This window comes from Mustelus asterias, chromosome 25 (assembly GCF_964213995.1).
Source record: "Mustelus asterias chromosome 25, sMusAst1.hap1.1, whole genome shotgun sequence".
In the NCBI taxonomy this organism is placed as follows: Eukaryota; Metazoa; Chordata; class Chondrichthyes; order Carcharhiniformes; family Triakidae; genus Mustelus; species Mustelus asterias.
In genome coordinates, this window is record NC_135825.1 from 17,110,017 (window position 1) to 17,129,884 (window position 19,868).

Here is a 19,868-nt window from a genome sequence, read left to right on the forward strand (position 1 = left end):
TTCATTCAGTGCTTCCAGGAAGCTTTCGTATAGACTGAACCGGAAGCTACAAAGAGTGAATAATTGTATTCGCTTGTTCAGGACAATGTGGCTCTGTGGAACTGCAGTAAGATGAAGACAGACTCAGTTTTTTGTGGTGATGGGTTCTCTGAGTTTTGATTATTCTTTCCATAGCAAGAAATCTCCTTGCTCGAGCTGCGACTATAAAAAGGGAGGAATTTTATGAGCGCACACATCCTGTCAGAGCCTCATTCACTGAGAACAAAATAGTTTCCCTCATGCCATTGATCCTATATCAGGCAGCTTAGCATCGTAAGCGTCAAAAGTGACTCAGGCTTATTTCATCCGAGCACCTTATTTTAATCCTTGATAAAAGTAATTTGAATTAGAATTCTAGATCCGAGCCTAGAATGGTTGCAACACAGAAGGAGGCCATTCAGCCCATCGTGTCTGTGCCAGGTTTTCTGCAAGTCAACTTGTCCAGTCCCACACCCCGCCGTATCCCCGTAGTCCTGGAACTTTCTTTCTCTTTAGGTTCCTATTCAACTGTCTTGAAAACAGCAATTGAATCTGCCTCCACCACACACTCAGACAGTGCATTCCATTCCCTAACCATGATGCTTAAAGTAGGTATACTTCATGCCACTGGTAATTTTTCCGCCGATCATCTTATATCAGTGTCCTCTATTTCTCGACTCTATGGGTAAGGGAAATAGTTTCTCCCTATCTACTCTGTCCAGCTCCCTCATGATTTTGGATACCTCTACCAAATCGCCAAAATCTTCTCTGATATCTTCCAACTTTGTGGAAGGGTTTGTTTTTTTGTAGAAATTGGTTTTGGGATCTGGAGTACTCAGGGATGAACCAAGATAATGCATATTATTTACAACAATGCAACAGGCTATTTGGCCCAATATGGCCTGATGTAGAGATGCACTTCCACAGACTTCATTCTGTGAACACAAAAGGTATTTATTAATAAGAATTATACTGTAGTCAATTCTCCAAAATGCCCCTGCTTCGGAGCTTTCCTCACCATTGGGTGATTCCACACTCTGAGTCTTGATTGGTCACCCATGCCAGGTGACCCACACTCTGCTGTGTTGCCCTTAAAGGGTCCGTCATCACACCCACCAGTGTTTATGCGCTTCACAAAGCTCAAATAACAAAGAGAGTAAAGAAAATTACAGCACAGGAACAGACCCTTCAGCCCTCCAGCTTGCACTGACCATGCTGTCCGACTGAACTATCCCACTCTTGTTCATCTAGCCCTTTTGCTGCTATTCTTCTCTCCTCGTGTTTATCCCATTTTTTCCTTAAATCCATCTAGACTCTTCACTTGAAGTATTCCTTGTGGTAGCAAAGTCCGCTTTCTAACCATTCCCTGCATAAAGAGGTTTCTCCTGAATTCCATTTTAGGTGATTAACACGGAGTAAAAAAATAGACAGTGAACGATAGAGGGGGAGATTTGAGACTTTATTCCAAACAAATGGGGGGTTGGAAAGATTTTTAAAAGGTCAAGATTAGAATTGGAAAGGTGGATGATTATGGGGAGGATTCCAGACAATAGGATTAAGGGCGGCATGGTGGCACAGTGGTTAGCACTGCTGCCTCACAGCTCCAGGGATCCGCGTTCAATTCCGGCCTTGGGTGACTGCCATTGTGGAGTTTCCACATTCCCCTGCATGGGTTTCCTTGGGTGCTGTGGTTTCCTCCCACAGTCCAAAGCAGGTTAGGTGGCTTGGCCATGCTAAATTGCCCCTTATTGTCCCAAGATGTATAGGTTCGTGGTAAATTTGTGGGCTTACGTGGATAGGACGGGGGGAGTGGGCCTGGATAAGATACCCTGTCAGAGAGTTGGTGCAGACTCGATAGGTCGAATGGTCTCTTCTACACAATGATTCGAAGGTAGCAAATACCTTGCTATGTTGATCAGACAAACAGGCCCAGAATAAAATTGCAGAATTGCAGCAACAGAAGGACACGAATGAGGATTTTTACATTTAATATACTGAGACAACAGAGTCTTCGCTGAACTTCTCTCAAAATGGTGGTGTAAGGAAATGCAAAGGAATTTTGAACCGTGTGTAAGTTTCTTACCATTGATTTGATTGGCTTCCATGTAGAGGTATTGAAGGTTTTTATGGACGTGTGGAATGGAGTTGAAGTTATTATGGGACAGACCCAGTTCAATCAAGGTGGAGAGGTTGAAACTGTTTGGAGCTAGACCCTTGTTGGTAAGCTTGTTGTGGCTCAATCGCAAGTAAAGGAGTTGTTGAAACTGTGAAAAACAATCCTCTGGAAGGGTTTCAAAAAGGTTGTTGGTACAATAGAGTTGCTGGATTGTAACCGGAAGATTCTTGGGGAACACAGACAGCTGATTATAACTCAGATCCAGATGAATAACTGACTTCAATCCTGTAATGGTAGAAAAATAAATATATTACACATCTTTAAACTGTGGGAGAAAATCGGAGCACCCGGAGGAAACCTACATAGACACGGAGGGAACGTGCAAACTCCACATAGATAGTCACCCAAGGCCAGAATTGAACTTGTGAGACAGCAGTGCTAACCACTGTTTCACCATGCCACCCCGTCCTGGTTTTAGGGTTAACACAGATTACAAAGTACATCTTAAACTACAATTGTCTCATTAACATAAAGTCCCTTTAAACACACAGGATGACTGTGTTCAAATACACTGTCCCAAATATACTGTTCTCTACCCCAAGTGAATGTTTGTGGATTTCTCCTCAGAATCCCCTCAGATGGTTGTCACATGAAAATTTCCAAGCTCCATTCCCAAAAACACATTTTAAAATTTCCTCTCACAATAATGCATTCCTTTAATGGTTTGCTTTCCAAACTCCAGTCCAGGTTTTCCAAATGATACTTTAAACAAAGCTTCTGCTCCATTTATACACCAACCCCTTTAGTATTCCTATGTCTTGATTGTTGTACAGACTGTTGACAATTGCTTTAACTCTCAATTCCCAGACTCCAGTAAAATGGCATCAAACACTTGATTTACTTCTGAAGCCTGTTGCCCCACTTTAAATCTTGTTAGTGCAATTGTCTCTTGAATTCAGAACACTTTGTTTACCCTTCCTTGACTTCTTCTAAACAATGCCTTGGTTTCTGTTCTCTTAACATCAGTTGCCTTAAGACATTCTTGTTGTCCTAATCCCCTGGTTATCTGGACTGTAACTGGTTCTTTGGGAAGTTTGCCTCTTTGCAGCTCCCATTCTGTCCAGCATTTCTTCTGGCAGAGTTGAGAGATATTCACTCCCCGGTGTCCTGTCTCCTATCTGCAATATATCTAGCTAAAACTAAAACTCAAAAGTTTTCTCCCCTTAAAATTGTCTCCAATTGCAAAGCAATGACTGCTATCTCTATTTACTCTTCATACCGTAGCCCTTTCTAAGGACAATAGGAACACATTTTGAACCTAACCAACCCCCACACATACAAACACCTTTGTCCAGCAACAATCTAACTTTAGGTTTTACCCTTCCATCCATAGAAACATTAAATTAACCCCACTTAAAACAATGTCAATACAAATATAAATCCCTTAAAACTACCCTTGGTTTCCTAACAATTCTCTTTTTTACTGACTCTCCTCCACACCTGACCTGGACGTAGTCCCATGAAACAGTGATTTATTTGTCCTTCCTTCAATCCAGCCTACTGTATTTGCTGCTCAAAATGAACCCCCACCCCCACCACCCCATACACTGGGGAGACCAAATGCAAACTGGGTGACTGCTTTTCAGAACACCTTTGCTCGTGTCGGCGAGCATGACCTCAACCTCCTGGTCATTTACCATTTCAATGTGTCACATTGTTCTAATTATCATATTTCTGTCCATGGTCTGCTGCAATATCCCAGTGCAAGTTGGAAGAATAGCACCTGGAGTTCTCAATGCTTCACTTTCACACCATATTGGTGTTCATTCTGCAATTGACACTTATTTTAGACCTAATGTTTTGTTCCTTTCCTAATACCATTCCCATTCTCTTTGCATTTTGTTCCTTGGCGTCTTAGTAATTTACTCTCTTCTAGCCGCTAACCTATCCCTGGCCTTCGCTTTAGCAGCACATGACCACCCCCTCTTTTTCAACAGCATAAAACTCATTGGGTCAAATTCTCTGACCTTGCCCGTGGCTGGGATTCTCCAGTCCCGCTGCAGTGAATGGAGTTTTGGCTAAGTGCCAAGTTCTCTGTTCCCTGTTAATGGTAGCGGGGCGTGCAAGACCGGAAAATTCCGGCCACATTTCTGCCTCCTTTCAGTTCTGAAGAAGAATTGCATTGGAATGGGAACTGTTCCTCTTTCCACGGATGCTGTTGGACCAGCTGAGTTTTTCCAGCATTTTCTATTTTTATTACAGCCCGATAAATGTCAGGCACTTCGTGGCAGCTCGCTCATATGAATAAATTTTATTAAGTTGTTTGAAAATGGAGGAAAGCACACTTGAACCCAGTTCTGTCTCCACTTGATGATGCGTGCACATACATTTCCATCAAGGCTTGCTGGATAAGAATCTGTTGTGGGAATCCTGGGCAATGTCCCATTCCCAATCCTGTTGCTCTGAAGCCTACCATGGTCATTTGCACAAGCCTATAATTAGAATTGGGACCTTCACTCCTTGTAAGGCCCATCCATTCAATAGATAAAATCTTTTGAGATGTGGAGGAAGCCCTAATCTAATTACCTTCTGAAAAGAAGTGAATCTCCAGAAGTAAAAGAAAATGTAGGATACCAATGGTAAATACGAAGTAATGATGGGATTTCCCTCAACTGCTATCTTGCCTTAAATCATGTGCCTTGCTTTTAGAAATGTCAATCAAGTATCTAGTTCCCTGCGGCTAAAAGTTTGGTGTTAAACTACACAGACCGAGAATATTCTATCCCTTGTTTAGCCAATTTCAATTGAGCAACAGCTGGAATGCTGAAAACCTCTGTCACTGTATCACTGGGCGAGGAAGGAATGAAAGAAAAAAGCTTGCATAAATAGATCACCTTATCACACTTGCAGACATCCCAAAGTACTATAGATTTAACTGGATTAATAACTTCCATTCAAGGGAAGCCACCATTGTTACGTAAATATTTGGGCAGCCAATGACGACGCCAAAAGCTTTCACAAACAACAATTGGGACAAAAGACAAAGTTGATTTTTCTTATTGGTAGAAGGATAAATGTCAGATCAAACATCAGTAGAAAGCTCCCTGCACTTCTTCAAATGATATTGTAGGATATTCTACATCCACCTAGATAGTTCTTATCCAAGCGATAGCACCTCTGACAATGCAACATTTCCTCTGTACTGCACTGAAGCGTCAGATTAGATTACCTAACCCAAGTCCTAGAGTGGCGTTTGAACCTATAACTTTGTGACTCGAACAAGAGTAATATGACGGAGGCACAGGCCGAATTTTACTGCCTTGCCTCCTCCAGAAACGGGGCGGGCAAGGCTCGCAGAACGGCATTCTCCATTGGCCTCGGGCGGGATCTTACGAGCCTCGGGCAGACGAGGCGGTAAAATTCTAGCCACACTGTCAAAACAAAATCACCAATGGCTCCCACTACTGATGACATTTATTACAAGTCTTTGTGGATGGATGTGATGAGCAGAGGTTCAAATCACTAGAGCCTCCAATCTTGGGTAGCCAGTGATTACTAAGTGGCAACACACCCCCACTCACGGGTTTCATAGAATCCCTACAGTACAGAAGGAGGCCATTCAGCCCATCAAGACTGCACTGCCAACAATCCCACCCAGGCCCTATCCACGTAACCCCACACATTTACCCTCCTAAAACCCTGATAGTAAGGGGCAATTTAGCATGGCTAATCAACCTAACCCGCACATCTTTGGAGCATGGGAGGAAACTGCAGCACCCGGAGGAAACCCATGCAGACAGGCGGAGAACATGCAAAATCCACACAGACACTGACCTGAAGCCGGAATTGAACCCGGGTCACTGGTGCTGTGAGGCAGCAGGGCTACCCATTGTGCCACTGTACCGGCCTGTCCTGGCGGCATGGGGTGGTTTCAATTTGAAATCCTTTGACAGCAGCAGAATCAGAGAATCCCGCCACCGGCGAACGGCACACCGCCTCCAGCCACAGAGAAATTAGCGGCTGTGAGGCTGGTAAATCCCACCCACTGTCTAGTCTTCGACATATAGAGTGGTCATTTGGACAAGATACGGAGAGCTACTGCTGCTGTTGAAACTATGATCTAGCACAGGCCATGCCCTTCAGAAAGGGGAGGAAGAAAACAAAAATAGGAGAATTGAAAAGGAAACAGGCAAATATTGTTCATCAATAGGCTCCATTTGGACAATGATCTGTAATCCTAATTATATTAACATGCTGGAAAAGCCATCTAAGTCTAAATATTATTTTTCCTTAGCTCCAGTCTGTTCCCAGTAGTCTAAAGTGACGCACTTGCTTGTAATCTGTCTCATTATTCAGTAATCAACTCAGTCTTGTCACTGAGCTTTTTTTTCAGAACTTAGCAAAACTAAGAACAAACAACATATCAACTTCCTTATTAACATCATTTTTTTAGAACACTTTCATAATCTAGGAGGATTTATGCTGTAGTAATTTCACACTAATAGAGGTTTCCTTGGAAAGGAAAGTATCATTAAAGAACTCTATATTGGAATGGAATAATTTGTTCATTTGGAAATTAGGTCAAAGGGTGATTAAAATTAAAGCAGTGATGTGTCTGACATTTTGAGTGGTCAGAGGCGACATGTTGTGTGTAAGCAAAGAGAAATTATGGGAAGAAACCACTAGGTGAGATCGATTTTATGTTGTTTTGTATAATTGCCAGAAATATAAGGAAAAACAGACGTCATTAACAAATTGGATAACGAGTTGGACTAAAAATAACTCTGGAGAAAGGAAGTCATGACTGTTGGAGCGGATGCTATTAATTTCAGCAGTAGGCTTAGAGAGGTGCAACATAGATCTCCATCTATTGTATATATACCATATGCAGCAAGTACTATATTGGAAGAAATTCAACAGCTAAAGATGGCAAAATGGGTACCGCATTTTGACAAACCAAATAAAGTTTGCAAAATAGCAAAGCGTACTGCAAAATAAAGATCAGACCAGACAACAGCAACAGTTTATCCACTGGGCCATATGGCAACTGAATTCTGGACAATGGTAAAGTCTACGTAGAAAATCCTGCCATGATTGACATAAATTCTCTCTTCAAAATGCTCAACATCAGCTGTACACACAATGTGTGAAAGCAAGAAAGTCAGAAAAAGAACAAAACTGCTGTTCGTAAGCCAAATTGAGAAGCAAAAGCTCCTTGGTTGGTGCTTACTTGCCAAGAATGCAGAATACCCTGGTATGCGTTGAATTAGTTCTCTGATAGAACAGAAAGCCAAGAATAACCTAGTCAAGCAGAGTCCAACAAAGAACCTTCTAGAATAAGTTAGTGATTGGAAAGAGGCCGAGCAGCAAAGAATAAACAGGTAGATTGGAAAAGGCTGATTCAAAGTGCACAAGATTCGCAGATAGAAAATTAGTTATAGTGTCAAAATAGAGCATTGAAGAAATCCAAACCTGTCCTGTGCTGCAGCAAATGTAATGGTAGCATAGTTGGATCATGATCAACTGTGTTAACAAGGCCTCATGGCATTTCAGAATATTTAAATGCCGCATTTATGTTCAGCTGAATTCAACCACTTTATTCTTTTACTTTTGCTGCTACAGTTCCAAGCCCCTGTCTGCATCATAAAAGATTTTACTAGTGTTTCTTGCTGTGACTGCAATTCTATTCTGTCCTCTCCCACTCTCTACTCAATCAGCTCACCTTGCTCCCAGCCCTAATCATGGAATCATAGAATCCCTACAGTGCAGAAGGAAGTCATTCGGCCCATCGAATCTGCACTGACCACAATCCCACCCAAGCCCCATCCCCATAACCTCATGCATTTATCCTAGCTAGTCCCCCTGACACTAAGGGGCAATTTAACATGGCCAATCCACCTAACCCGCACATCTTTGCACTGTGGGTGGAAACCGGAGCACCCGGAGGAAACCCACGCAGACACCGGGAGAATGTGCAAACTCCACACAGACAGTGACCCGAGGCCGGAATTGAACCCGGGTTTCTGACACTGTGAAGCAGCAGTGCTAACCACTGTGCCACCGTGCCGCCCTGATGCTGCCACTTTTTACGTTTATTTGCATTTGGGTTTGCAGTGATGGTGACTAACTTTAAATTTGTGTGCTATCTCAGATCCCTGTGAAGTAGTTTGGTGCTTGATTATAGCATTTTTGAAATCCCAGGTGCTGAAATGATTATTTGATTTGATTTGATTTATTATTGTCACATGTATTAACATACAGTGAAAAGTATTGTTTCTTGTGCACTATACAGATAAAGCATACCATTCATTGAGAAGGAAACAAGAGAGTGCAGAATGTAGTCTTGGCTTTCCAGCTTCTACCTTCTGTAACTTTGAGGTCACCTAAAACTCACTGCCCATATCCTGGATCACACCAATCCTGATCACCCATTACCCGGCGGCACGGTAGCACAGTGGTTAGCACTGCTGCTTCACAGCTCCAGGGTCCCGGGTTCGATTCCCAGCTTGGGTCACTGTCTGTGTGGAGTTTGCACATTCTCCTCGTGTCTGCGTGGGTTTCCTCCAGGTGCTCCGGTTTCCTCCCACAGTCCAAAGGTGTGCAGGTTAGGTTGATTGGCCAGGTTAAAAATTGCCCCTTAGAGTCCTAAGATGTGAGAGGGATTAGTGGGTAAATATGTGGGGGTAGGGCCAGGGTGGGATTGTGGTCGGTGCAGACTCGATGGGCCGAATGGCCTCCTTCTGCACTGTAGGGTTTCTATCATTACCCCTGCGCTGGCTGACCTCTGCTGCCTTTCAGTTAAGTGAGGCGTCCATTTTAAAATGCTCATCTTTGTTTTCAAATTCCTCCCTGGCTTTGCCCCTCCCGATCTGTTCCGTCCCCACCATCCTCCAAGGTCTCCAAACTCCTCTAAGTCTAGCCTTTTGATCATTCCTGATTTTAATCGCTCCACCTAGAATTCCATCACTAAGCCTCTCTGCTACATACCTCTTTGATCAAGCTTTTTGTCATCTACCCAAACAACTCCATGTGTGTCTCTGTGCCCTAGTCCATCTTAAATGCCCTCTGGGTTGTGCTTTCGGATCTGATAAAGATTCTGATGAATAGCCAAAGAGTCTCGGGGTATTGGCTCTGCTTTCTCTCCGCCTACGGGTGCTGCCAGATCTGCTGAGATTTTCCAGCATCCTCTTGTTAGAGAAATACAGGCTGCTTGCATTGTATTCTGTTTAAGATGTATTGCTTATCTAATTCATTTGAATTAATCCATAGCAAGGGGAGAGTCCATTTTTAATGAGAACAATTCTAAGAGCAAGTTTGTTGGAAAAATCCATTCGCTCATGAAGATAATTTCTAAAGCTTTTTAAGCATGAAGTAAGCAATTAAGTGTGGGAATGGCAAGGTGGTGCAATGGTTAGCAATGCTGCCTCACAGAGCCAAGGGCTTGGCTTGGGTCATTGTCTGTGGGGAGTTGGCACGTTCTCCCCATGTCTGCATGGGTTTCCTCTGGATTCTCTGGTTTCCTCCCAAGATCCAAAATTCTCCCTCAGTGTACCCATAAGACATAGGAGCAGAATTAGGCTCCTATCGAGTCTGCTTCGCCATTCAATCATGCCTGATACCTTTCTCATCTCCATTTTCCTGCCTTTTCCCCATAATCCCCAATCCCCTTATTAATCAAGAACTCTGTCTTAAAAACTCTGTCTTAAAAACACTCAATGACCTGGCCTGCACAGTCTAGTGCGGCAAAGAGTTCCACAGATTCACCACTCTCTGGCTGAAGAAATTCCTCCTCATCTCTGTTTTAAAGGATCGTCTCTTTGGCTTGAGATTGTACCCGAACAGAAGTGTGGTGACTAGGGGATTTTCACAATAACTTCATTGCAGTGTTAATGTTAGCCTAATTGTCACACTAATAAATAAAGTTAAACAAGTGCTGTGATAAATTAATGTTAAACAAATTAATTTTACCTTTCAAATCCCCTCCGTTGATCGTAGTCAGTCGGTTGCGAGGAAGAAGCAACGTCACTAAATTCTTCAGGTTTTCAAATGATTCTTGGGAGAGCTTTGTAATTCTGTTGTGTGCAAGTCTCAGCTCCCTTAAGCTGCTGGGCAATGGTGCTGGTATATCTATCAAGTTATTGTAATTCATGTACAGATTCTCGAGTTGGTTAAGACTGCCGAACACGCCTTTTCCAATATTTTTACTTCGAATTCTGTTTCTGTCCAAGATCACCCATTTTAGGGCAGTCATGTTCTTGAGGACCCCTTCAGGAAGGTGTTTGATACAATTGCCTTGGAGGTACAAATACTGAGTTCTAAATGGCAATGTCAATGGCATGTGCAACAGTGCCCTGTTATCGCAATACATCGCGGTGGGCCAGTGGTTCAGACAGTCACATTCCAAAGGACAATCTTCAACACCAAAGGATCTGAAGTAGTCGGAAGTGATTCTTCCTCTGAGTGACAACACTGTGGGATCTCCCCTCTCGTCGCCAAACAAAACTGGTATCCCGCCATAGTCAGAATAATCACCTGCACAATGTACAGTGGACACTAAAGTTATTAGGGTGTGAATAAAACTGGTGTCCATTTCTATAAAATGCGCAGGTTCTACAGGTCCTTGGAAGAGATGCTCGGAGATATTGCAGTTCTGCAAAGGAGAAATGCTGTTTACTTTCATGCAACTGTTATAAGAATGTGATGCAACATAGAATCAGCGAATGACAAATCACGTAGGAAACCATTCCACCCATTGCGTTGAAAGATCTATCCAATTCGTTCTATTCCCCTGCTCATTCCCGAAAGCCCTGTCAACATTTCCTCCTTTAGATACTTATCTAATATCCACTCTGGAAGTTGTTATTGAATCTGGTTTCACTACGCTCTCAGGCAGTGCATTCCAGATTGTAACAACTCACTGTTCACATTCCTTTTTGTCTCATGGAACGAGAGCTAAGCCACCAGTTCCATTGGCAATCGCCTTAAATCTGTGGCATCTGCTTGCCGATTCTACTCCAGCTGTGTTGTAACCAGTGTTTTATAAATATTTAGCAAAGCATATTCACTTCTGTATTCTGTGGCTTTATTTCTGAATCCAAACTTAAATCACAACTATCTTTACTTTTCCCCATTCCCATAGAATTCCTACAGTGCAGGAGGAGGAGATTTGGCCTATCGAGACTGCACCGGATTACCATCTTATCCAGGCCTACCCCCACTGTTACCCATAACCCTGCGTATTTACCATGGTTAATTCACCTAACCTGCACATCTTTGGAGTGTCGGAGGAAACAAGAGCACCCTGAGGAAATCCATGCAGACACGGGGAGAACATACAAACTCTACACAGGCAGTGACCCAAGTCCAGAATCGAACCTGGATCCCTGGCGCTTTGAGGCAGCGGTGCCATCCACTGTGCTGCCCATTTTCTCCTCGGATGTGAATTCTGAGGTTGTTGGTTGAGGCACAGCAACTCTCTCAAGTCACCATTATTTATTTGGGACCTTTCATATAGGGAGTGTCAGTAGATCACTTTGGTCATGTGGATCATGAGAGGCTGCTGTCCTCAAGTGACATCCAGTTAAATATATTCCCAGCATGGGGCACTGGATATTAAGCTGAAATGATTTTCCCCTCAGTAGCCCAAAACCTATTGTAATATCTTAGTCATTGCATGGGCTGACAAAACTCAATGCGGACTTGGGATGGATCAAAGGTTGGATCAGCTACTCACTGGATAAACTGGTTGAACCATCAGGGCAGCTTCCAGAAATTTCTAGAAAAAATTGCAACATGAGGGTGTAAAATAGGACCAGCTCAGTTATGGACAGACTGCCAAAATAGGTTGGAGTTCAGAAGAATGAGGGGTGATATGATTGAAACATGCAAGATTCTTAGGAGGGGTTAGACATGGATTAAAAATCTATCATTCACAGCCTTGAAAATGTTCAAGGACTCAGTCTTCACAGCTTCCTGGGGTAAAGAATTCTCTGAGAGAAGAAGTTTTTCCTCAAATCCATCTTAAATGAGCAACCCCTCATTCTGAGACTATGCCCTCTGGTCCAACATTCTCCCACGAATGGAAACATCCTCCCAATATTCACCCTACAGTGCAGAAACAGGCCATTCGGGCGGCCATCGAGCCTGCGCTGACAACAATCCCAGCCAGGCCCTATCCCTATAACCCCACATATTTACCCTGCTAATCTTCCCTGACACTAAGGAGCCATTTAGCATGGCCAATCAATCTAACCTGCGCATCTTTGGATTGTAGGAGGAAACCAGAGCACCTGGAGGAAACCCACGCAATCAATGGCCTACTCCTGTTCCTATTTCTTATGATCTTATAGAAAGACATTTTTAGGAATAGGATTCGGAATGCAATGCCCGAGAGGTAGTTTTATTTCTAAAGGGAAGTGGATAAACACCTGAAGACAGAACATTTGCAGGGCAATGGGGAAAGGGTGGCAGTCCGAAACTTGCTGAATTGTTCTGGCAGAGACCCAGCACAGACCCCCAATGGACCGAATGCCCCCCTTCTGTGCTGTAACCATTCTTTGATAAGAATATAGTAGATGTCTGCTAGTATGGCAAACTGAATTTAGTGGCTCTAATAGTGTTGTAAATATGAAGATGATTGGCAGGAGAAATTTGGACATATCTGCAAACATTTGTGATTCATTTTTACACCAGAGTTACTCATTAACTTTCTGTTAAGACCCACAATCCCAGTATCTATCTGGCCTGGATTTTGCGATAATATCTATTGGCGGCATGGTGGCACAATGGTTAGCACTGCTACCTCACAGCGCCAGGGACCTGGGTTCAATTCTGGCCTTGGGTGAATATCTGTGCAGAGTTTGCACGTTCTCCCCGTGTCTGCGTGGGTTTCCTCTGGGTGCTCCGGTTTCCTCCCACAATCCAAAGGTGTGCAGGTTAGGTTGATGGGCCATGCTAAATTGCCCCTTAGTGTCAAAGAAAAGACTAGCAGAGTAAATACGTGGTGTCACAGGGGTAGGGTCTGGGTGGGATTGTTGTCGGTGCAGGGTCGATGGGCCGAATGGCCTGTTTCTGCACTGTAGGGTTTCTATGATTTTCTATGAATGATGACCATCATTGCTCCTCCGAAAGTGGCAACAAATTCTGGAGTTCACATATGTGCAGTTAAACACGGAAATCCAGTAGCTGCTGTCAGTGATTCTACCCTTCTCGAGAGGGTGAGCTATTGAGGTCCACCCGTGAATGCAATCAATTAGAAATCACTACATTGACAAGAATTCCCACACCTACCTTATTAGTCTTGCTGCGATAACCTTGGAAACAGTTATGCCCCATTAAAGTGTGACTGGGATTTTAACAGCAAACTAAGTTCATGATTGATGCTAAACAGCCTCACTGACCCCAAAAGAGTAATTTTATATTTGTTGAATGTGAAATTCCTTCACTATTATAAAATTCACATTTTAAGATTATATTTAAAGTTTGTTTGTGATATTTTAGTTTCTACCTTAATCCCCCTGTGTATGTTCCAATCACTGATTTGTAAAATAGCTATCTGTAATGCAGCAAAGGGATTCCATGCTTTTTACTTCTAGGTTTGTTTGTTTATTTATCATTATTACCATGCAGGGCAAAGCACATTATTCAAAACAAGAGAAACAACACCAGTCCATACGTACATAGAAATTACGCAATCGACGACATCTTGCTGCCGTTTACACCGACAGGATCTTGCGGTCCCACCAACAATGGATCCATGCCACAGGTTTCCTGGCAACGGCAATCCCCATTGACAAAGGCAGGACCATAAGATCCCACCGCCCGTGAGCACCGGCCTCCTGCTGCCACGAAACACACCGTGAAGGAGGAGGAAAATCCCACCCTATGGGTGTGATCTTACGACCTCATCACACCCATTGCTTGGTGAGGTGAGGTTGTAAGTTTGCTGTAAGATTGGCTTCACACCTGTTTTCTCAGCTCACAGAATCTTACCGGTCCTTCTTTGCTAGCAAAAGGGCATGGTGCTGATTTAGATATTAATGGCATGCTTTACATGCCATTAGTGAGTCTTAAGCATTATCATCCGGGCTCAGTTATACTTTACCCCTAGTCGGTCGAGTTTCATACTGGCAAGAATCACAGCTGGTCTCCAACAGCGGAGACCACTCATGATGGCCTTGTTGGGGGATCAGAGGCCATTGAAGCTCCCTGGGTGGTCAGGGTCAGTGCCCTTGGGACACTGCCAGCCTGGCAGTGTGCACTAAGCCACATGACACTATCCAGTTGGCACTCTGGCACTGCCCATTGAGCACTGGGCACCCTGGCACTACCCACCAGGCACCATAACTGTGCTGGGGCAGTGCCAAGGAGGTGGGACCTGAGTGGAGGTGAAGCCTTAGAATTTTTTTCATAAGGTCACGCCCTCTGTTTTGAAAGGTTTTCTAAAAGTCACTACATGGTCAGCATTGACAACAAAATCAGCCAAAGCATTCAAAATATCAACAGTTCTTTATGAAAAATAAATGTGAATATCAAGACTTGGACCAAATTTGTGTAGTTTATACCAATGACCACACAAGATACTGTAATTGCGAGGAAAGAGCTTTTCAGGCTTAGAGACAGTTTGGCCAAGTATCAATTTATAAACTTCAACTAAAAGTTGAACTAAGCCGAACTAAAAGTACCGGCGGCACGGTGGCACAGTGGTTAGCACTGCTGCTTCACAGCTCCAGGGACCTGGGTTTGATTCCTGGCTTGGGTCACTGTCTGTGTGGAGTTTGCACATTCTCCTTGTGTCTGCGTGGGTTTCCTCCGGGTGCTCTGGTTTCCTCCCACAGTCCAAAGATGTGCGGGTTAGGTTGATTGGCCATGCTAAAATTGCCCCTTAGTGTCCTGGGATGCTTAGATTAGTGGGTAAAATATGTGGGGATATGGGGGTAGGGCCTGGGTGGGATTGTGGTCGGTGCAGACTCGATGGGCCGAATGGCCTCTTTCTGTACTGTAGGGTTTTTATAAAAAAAAAGAAAAATCAGTCTTCTTAAAGATTGTAATCCAAGAATTCTTAAACGCTCCTCACACAGTATTCCCCTCATGCCTTCCATTATCCTGGTAACATGTCCTTGCACTCTTTCTATAAGCTGTATATCTCTCTGAAAGTATGGGTTCCAAACCCTGGATGCATAATCCAGATCTGGGCGTCCCGGCTGCTTATGAAATTTAAGATAAGCACTGACATTCCAATTCAAAAAGGATGCATTCAGTATTTGTATAACATTTTCTGCCCGCTGTACTGCCTGAGCCACTGCCTAATTCATAAACAAACTTTATTTGTTGCTTCTGAAAATACTTGATGTGGAGATGCCAGCATTGGACTGGCGTGGGCACAGTAAGTGGTCTCACAACACCAGGTTAAAGTCCAACAGGTTTATTTGGTATCTCAAGCTTTTGGAGCGCTGCTTCTTCAAGGAGCAGCGCTCCGAAAGCTTGTGATACCAAATAAACCTGTTGAACTTTAACCTGGTGTTGTGAGACTTCTTCAATGTGATTGGCCTCTAATGCTGTGCTAGACACCTGGAGATCCTTTCAAATTGGGTCAGAGTTTTGGACTCCCCCATGGAACCCCCATGTCAACATCAAATGGGAGTTAGAATCCCATGCTCAGTGGGAAACAATTACCCAATAATGATTTTTCCTGAATTGCTCGAGTCGTGACCAGAGGGTGATCTCGTTATCCAGTTAAGGATAGTGAATGGGCTCCTGAAGCTGGAATGCCAATAGAAGGCCCTCTTGCTCGGGAGAGGCAGTTTGCAGTTTAGCTGGGGGAGGGGAAGTGTCTCCAACATGAGACACCCTCGCTGCAACCTTCAAATTTTTTAATGACAGAATGGCCTCAGCAGCCAGGCAAGCGTTGTGATGGGAACCCCTCCACAGGGCAGTTTAGGCTGCAGCATCTCACAGGCAGGTGGGGAAAACCTCAAAACCTGCCAGGAGTATTTGAGCCCTGCTCAGCAGCCAGGCTGCCACCTTAAGGCAGCTGGTTTAGTGCCTGATGTTGTAGCTGGATTCAGTTGGCTTCTGGAAATGGCCAATTAAGATTAATTAAGTTACCTCAATTGGCTGCCTACCTGCCTTCTGACTGCTCCTCCCCCCATCCCACTTCTGGTAGTGCAGATTTTCACACCTGCCCCCATGTATTTTCCCACATGGGGCAAAGTCCAGCCCTTGGTGCCAAATCAAACAGATGACAATAAAGACTTAAAGAGCAGTATGGAGCAGGCTGGTCAAATGGTCTGTATCCCCACCTTGTATCAGATATAATCCTTTGTATTTCAAGGGGAAATCCACAGGGACCGCTAGATCTTTGTGGATCTTTAGATCCAGCATTGTCCCGAATCCAAAGGCTTTAGATTTGAGAAATATGTGAGAAAGCATATCTACTGAGGGCCTGGAACAGGTGAATCACAATAGTCATGTTGTCAAACTATTTCTGTGTTTAATTTACTGGTTCCCGTTCCAGTTATTCAGATGTTGACCTGATGTGTTGGAGAGTAAACTTCACCTTTAGTTGAAGGGCTATGATGGATGTCAATGATTGAGATATGTAACTGGTAACATTGTAATGCCCAATGTTATTTTACTGATAGAGTAGTTATACAGTGAGTACCTCTTACCCTGCTGAATAGTCATTCCGTAGTTACACAGTGAGTACCTCTTACCCTGCTGAATAGTCATTCTGTAGTCATACAGTGAGTACCTCTTACCCTGCTGAATAGTCATGCCGTAGTTATACAGCGAGTACCTCTTACCCTGCTGAATAGTCATTCCGTAGTTATACAGTGAGTACCTCTTACCCTGCTGAATAGTCATTCCGTAGTTATACAGCGAGTACCTCTTACCCTGCTGAATAGTCATTCCGTAGTTACACAGCGAGTACCTCTTACCCTGCTGAATATTAATTCCGTAGTTACACAGTGAGTACCTCTTACCCTGCTGAATAGTCATTCCGTAGTTACACAGCGAGTACCTCTTACCCTGCTGAATAGTCATTCCGTAGTTATACAGTGAGTACCTCTTACCCTGCTGAATAGTCATTCTGTAGTTATACAGTGAGTACCTCTTACCCTGCTGAATAGTCATTCCGTAGTTATACAGCGAGTACCTCTTACCCTGCTGAATAGTCATTCTGTAGTTACACAGCGAGTACCTCTTACCCTGCTGAATATTAATTCTGTAGTTACACAGCGAGTAACTCTTACCCTGCTGAATAGTCATTCTGTAGTTATACAGCGAGTACCTCTTACCCTGCTGAATAGTCATTCCGTAGTTACACAGCGAGTACCTCTTACCCTGCTGAATATTAATTCCGTAGTTACACAGCGAGTAACTCTTACCCTGCTGAATAGTCATTCTGTAGTTACACAGCGAGTACCTCTTACCCTGCTGAATAGTCATTCTGTAGTTATACAGTGAGTACCTCTTACCCTGCTGAATAGTCATTCTGTAGTCATACAGTGAGTACCTCTTACCCTGCTGAATAGTCATTCTGTAGTCATACAGTGAGTACCTCTTACCCTGCTGAATAGTCATTCTGTAGTTACACAGCGAGTACCTCTTACCCTGCTGAATATTAATTCCGTAGTTACACAGCGAGTAACTCTTACCCTGCTGAATAGTCATTCTGTAGTTATACAGCGAGTACCTCTTACCCTGCTGAATAGTCATTCCGTAGTTACACAGCGAGTACCTCTTACCCTGCTGAATATTAATTCCGTAGTTACACAGCGAGTAACTCTTACCCTGCTGAATAGTCATTCTGTAGTTACACAGCGAGTACCTCTTACCCTGCTGAATAGTCATTCTGTAGTTATACAGTGAGTACCTCTTACCCTGCTGAATAGTCATTCTGTAGTCATACAGTGAGTACCTCTTACCCTGCTGAATAGTCATTCTGTAGTCATACAGTGAGTACCTCTTACCCTGCTGAATAGTCATTCTGTAGTTACACAGCGAGTACCTCTTACCCTGCTGAATATTAATTCTGTAGTTATACAGTGAGTACCTCTTACGCTGCTGAATATTAATTCTCCAATTTTACAGCGAGTAACTCCTACCCTGCTGGATATTAATTCTGTAGTTACACAGTGATTAATCCTCAGCCTGGTGAATATTAATTCTTCAGTTACACAGCTAGTAATCCTTACCCTGCTGAATATTAATTCTGTAGTGACACAGTGAGTAACTATGACCCTGCTGTATATTTATTCTCCAGCTACACAGCGAGTAATCCTTACCCTGTTGAATATTAATTCTTTAGTTACAGCGAGTATGTTTTACCCTGCCAAATAATAATTCTTTTTCCCAGGGTGGAAGAGTCAATTACTAGGGGGGCACAGGTTTAAGGTGCAAGGGGCTAGGTTTAAAGGAGATGTGCGAGGCAGATTTTTTACACAGAGAGTAGTGTGTGCCTGGAACTCATTGCCGGGGGAGGTAGTGGAAGCGGATACAGTAGTGACTTTTAAGGGGCGTCTTGACAAATACATGAATAGGATGGGAATAGGGGGATATGGTCCCCGGAAGGGTAGGGGGTTTTAGTTAAGTCGGGCAGCATGGTAAGTGCAGGCTTGGAGGGCCGAAGGGCCTGTTCCTGTGCTGCAGTGTAATATATATGAAGGTGTAACACCAGCCCTTTTGGGGAGCTGCCCCTTTTACTTTGTCCTGATTTAACTTGAGTTTGTTTATTTGGGTTTGACCTAAAAGAGGCCAACATCTGAGAGTAAAACACTTTCTTTTCTCCCCATTTCCATTTTTTTTTTCATTTTGGGGGCAAATTGTTGACTTGCAGCAACTGATCACGAGAAATAGAAGCAGGAGTGGCCACCAGGCCCTTCAAGCCTGCCCCGTCATTCAATCCGATCATGGCTGATCTTTGCCATTTGCCATTTTCTGTGCCATTTCCCCATAGCCTTCTATTCCCCGATCTATCAAATATTTATCCAACTCCACTTCAAATACTTCCAATGATCCAGCCTCCACCACCCTTTGGGGCAGAGAATTCCAGAGATTCACCATCCTCTGTGAGAAGACATTTCTGCGCACTTCAGTTTTAAATGACCAACCCTTTATCTTGTTCAAGACTCTCCCACTCGTGGAAATATCTCACCATCTCATCCCAGGAATTAGCTTGGTGAATCTCCTTTGGACTGCCTCCAATGTTACTATATCCTTGTTTAGGTAAGGGGATCCAAACACTACGCAGTATTCCAAGAGAGGCCTCACCAACACCTTGTATAGTTGCAACTGTATAGTTGCAACAAAACCTCCCTGTTTTTAAACTCCAACCCCTTTACAATAAAGGTCAAAATCTATTTTCCTTTTTACCTATTGTGGGACCTGCCTGCTAGCTTTTTGTGATTCATGCGCAAGAACACCTCGATCCCTCTGCACTTCACTCACCTGCAGCCTCTCTCCACTTAGATAATAATCTCCCTGTTGATTCCTCCTACTGAAATACATGACCTCACACTTCCCCACATTAAACTCCATTTGCCAGGTTTTCGTCACCCAATCTATCTATATCCCGTCGCAGAATCGAAATATCCTCATCACTACATGTCCTTCCAACTATCTTCATATCATTTGGAAACCTTACATTCTGTTCCTTCCTCCAAGTCATTAAATTGAATAATGAACAATTGCGGGCCAAGAATTGATCCCTGTGGTACTCCACTAGTTACAT

The 19,868-nt window shown here is 43.6% G+C and overlaps 1 protein-coding gene across 1 annotated transcript; it reads right to left on the reverse strand.

The window, feature by feature from the left end:
* Nucleotides 1–948: 948 nt before the first annotated feature.
* Nucleotides 949–17,044, reverse strand: LOC144511718 (lumican-like). The gene is made up of 4 exons (XM_078241942.1): nucleotides 16,849–17,044; nucleotides 10,103–10,666; nucleotides 2,102–2,419; nucleotides 949–953 (listed from the first exon to the last, which is right to left on the reverse strand). Exons 1-4 carry the CDS (start codon nucleotides 17,042–17,044, stop codon nucleotides 949–951), a joined length of 1,083 nt encoding a protein of 360 aa, XP_078098068.1.
* Between the last annotated feature and the right edge of the window lie 2,824 nt (nucleotides 17,045–19,868).

Excerpts from the sequence above, each read along its gene's own strand:
- LOC144511718 (XM_078241942.1), bottom strand. The coding sequence starts at position 17,044 with ATGACTATTCAGCAGGGTAAGAGGTACTCGCTGTATAACTACGGAATG. Across the intron at positions 10,667-16,848 it reads CAGAATGACTATTCAGCAGG|GTGATTATTCTGACTATGGC; the intron begins GTAAGAGGTACT and ends TACATTGTGCAG. Across the intron at positions 2,420-10,102 it reads CAACGGAGGGGATTTGAAAG|GATTGAAGTCAGTTATTCAT; the intron begins GTAAAATTAATT and ends CTACCATTACAG.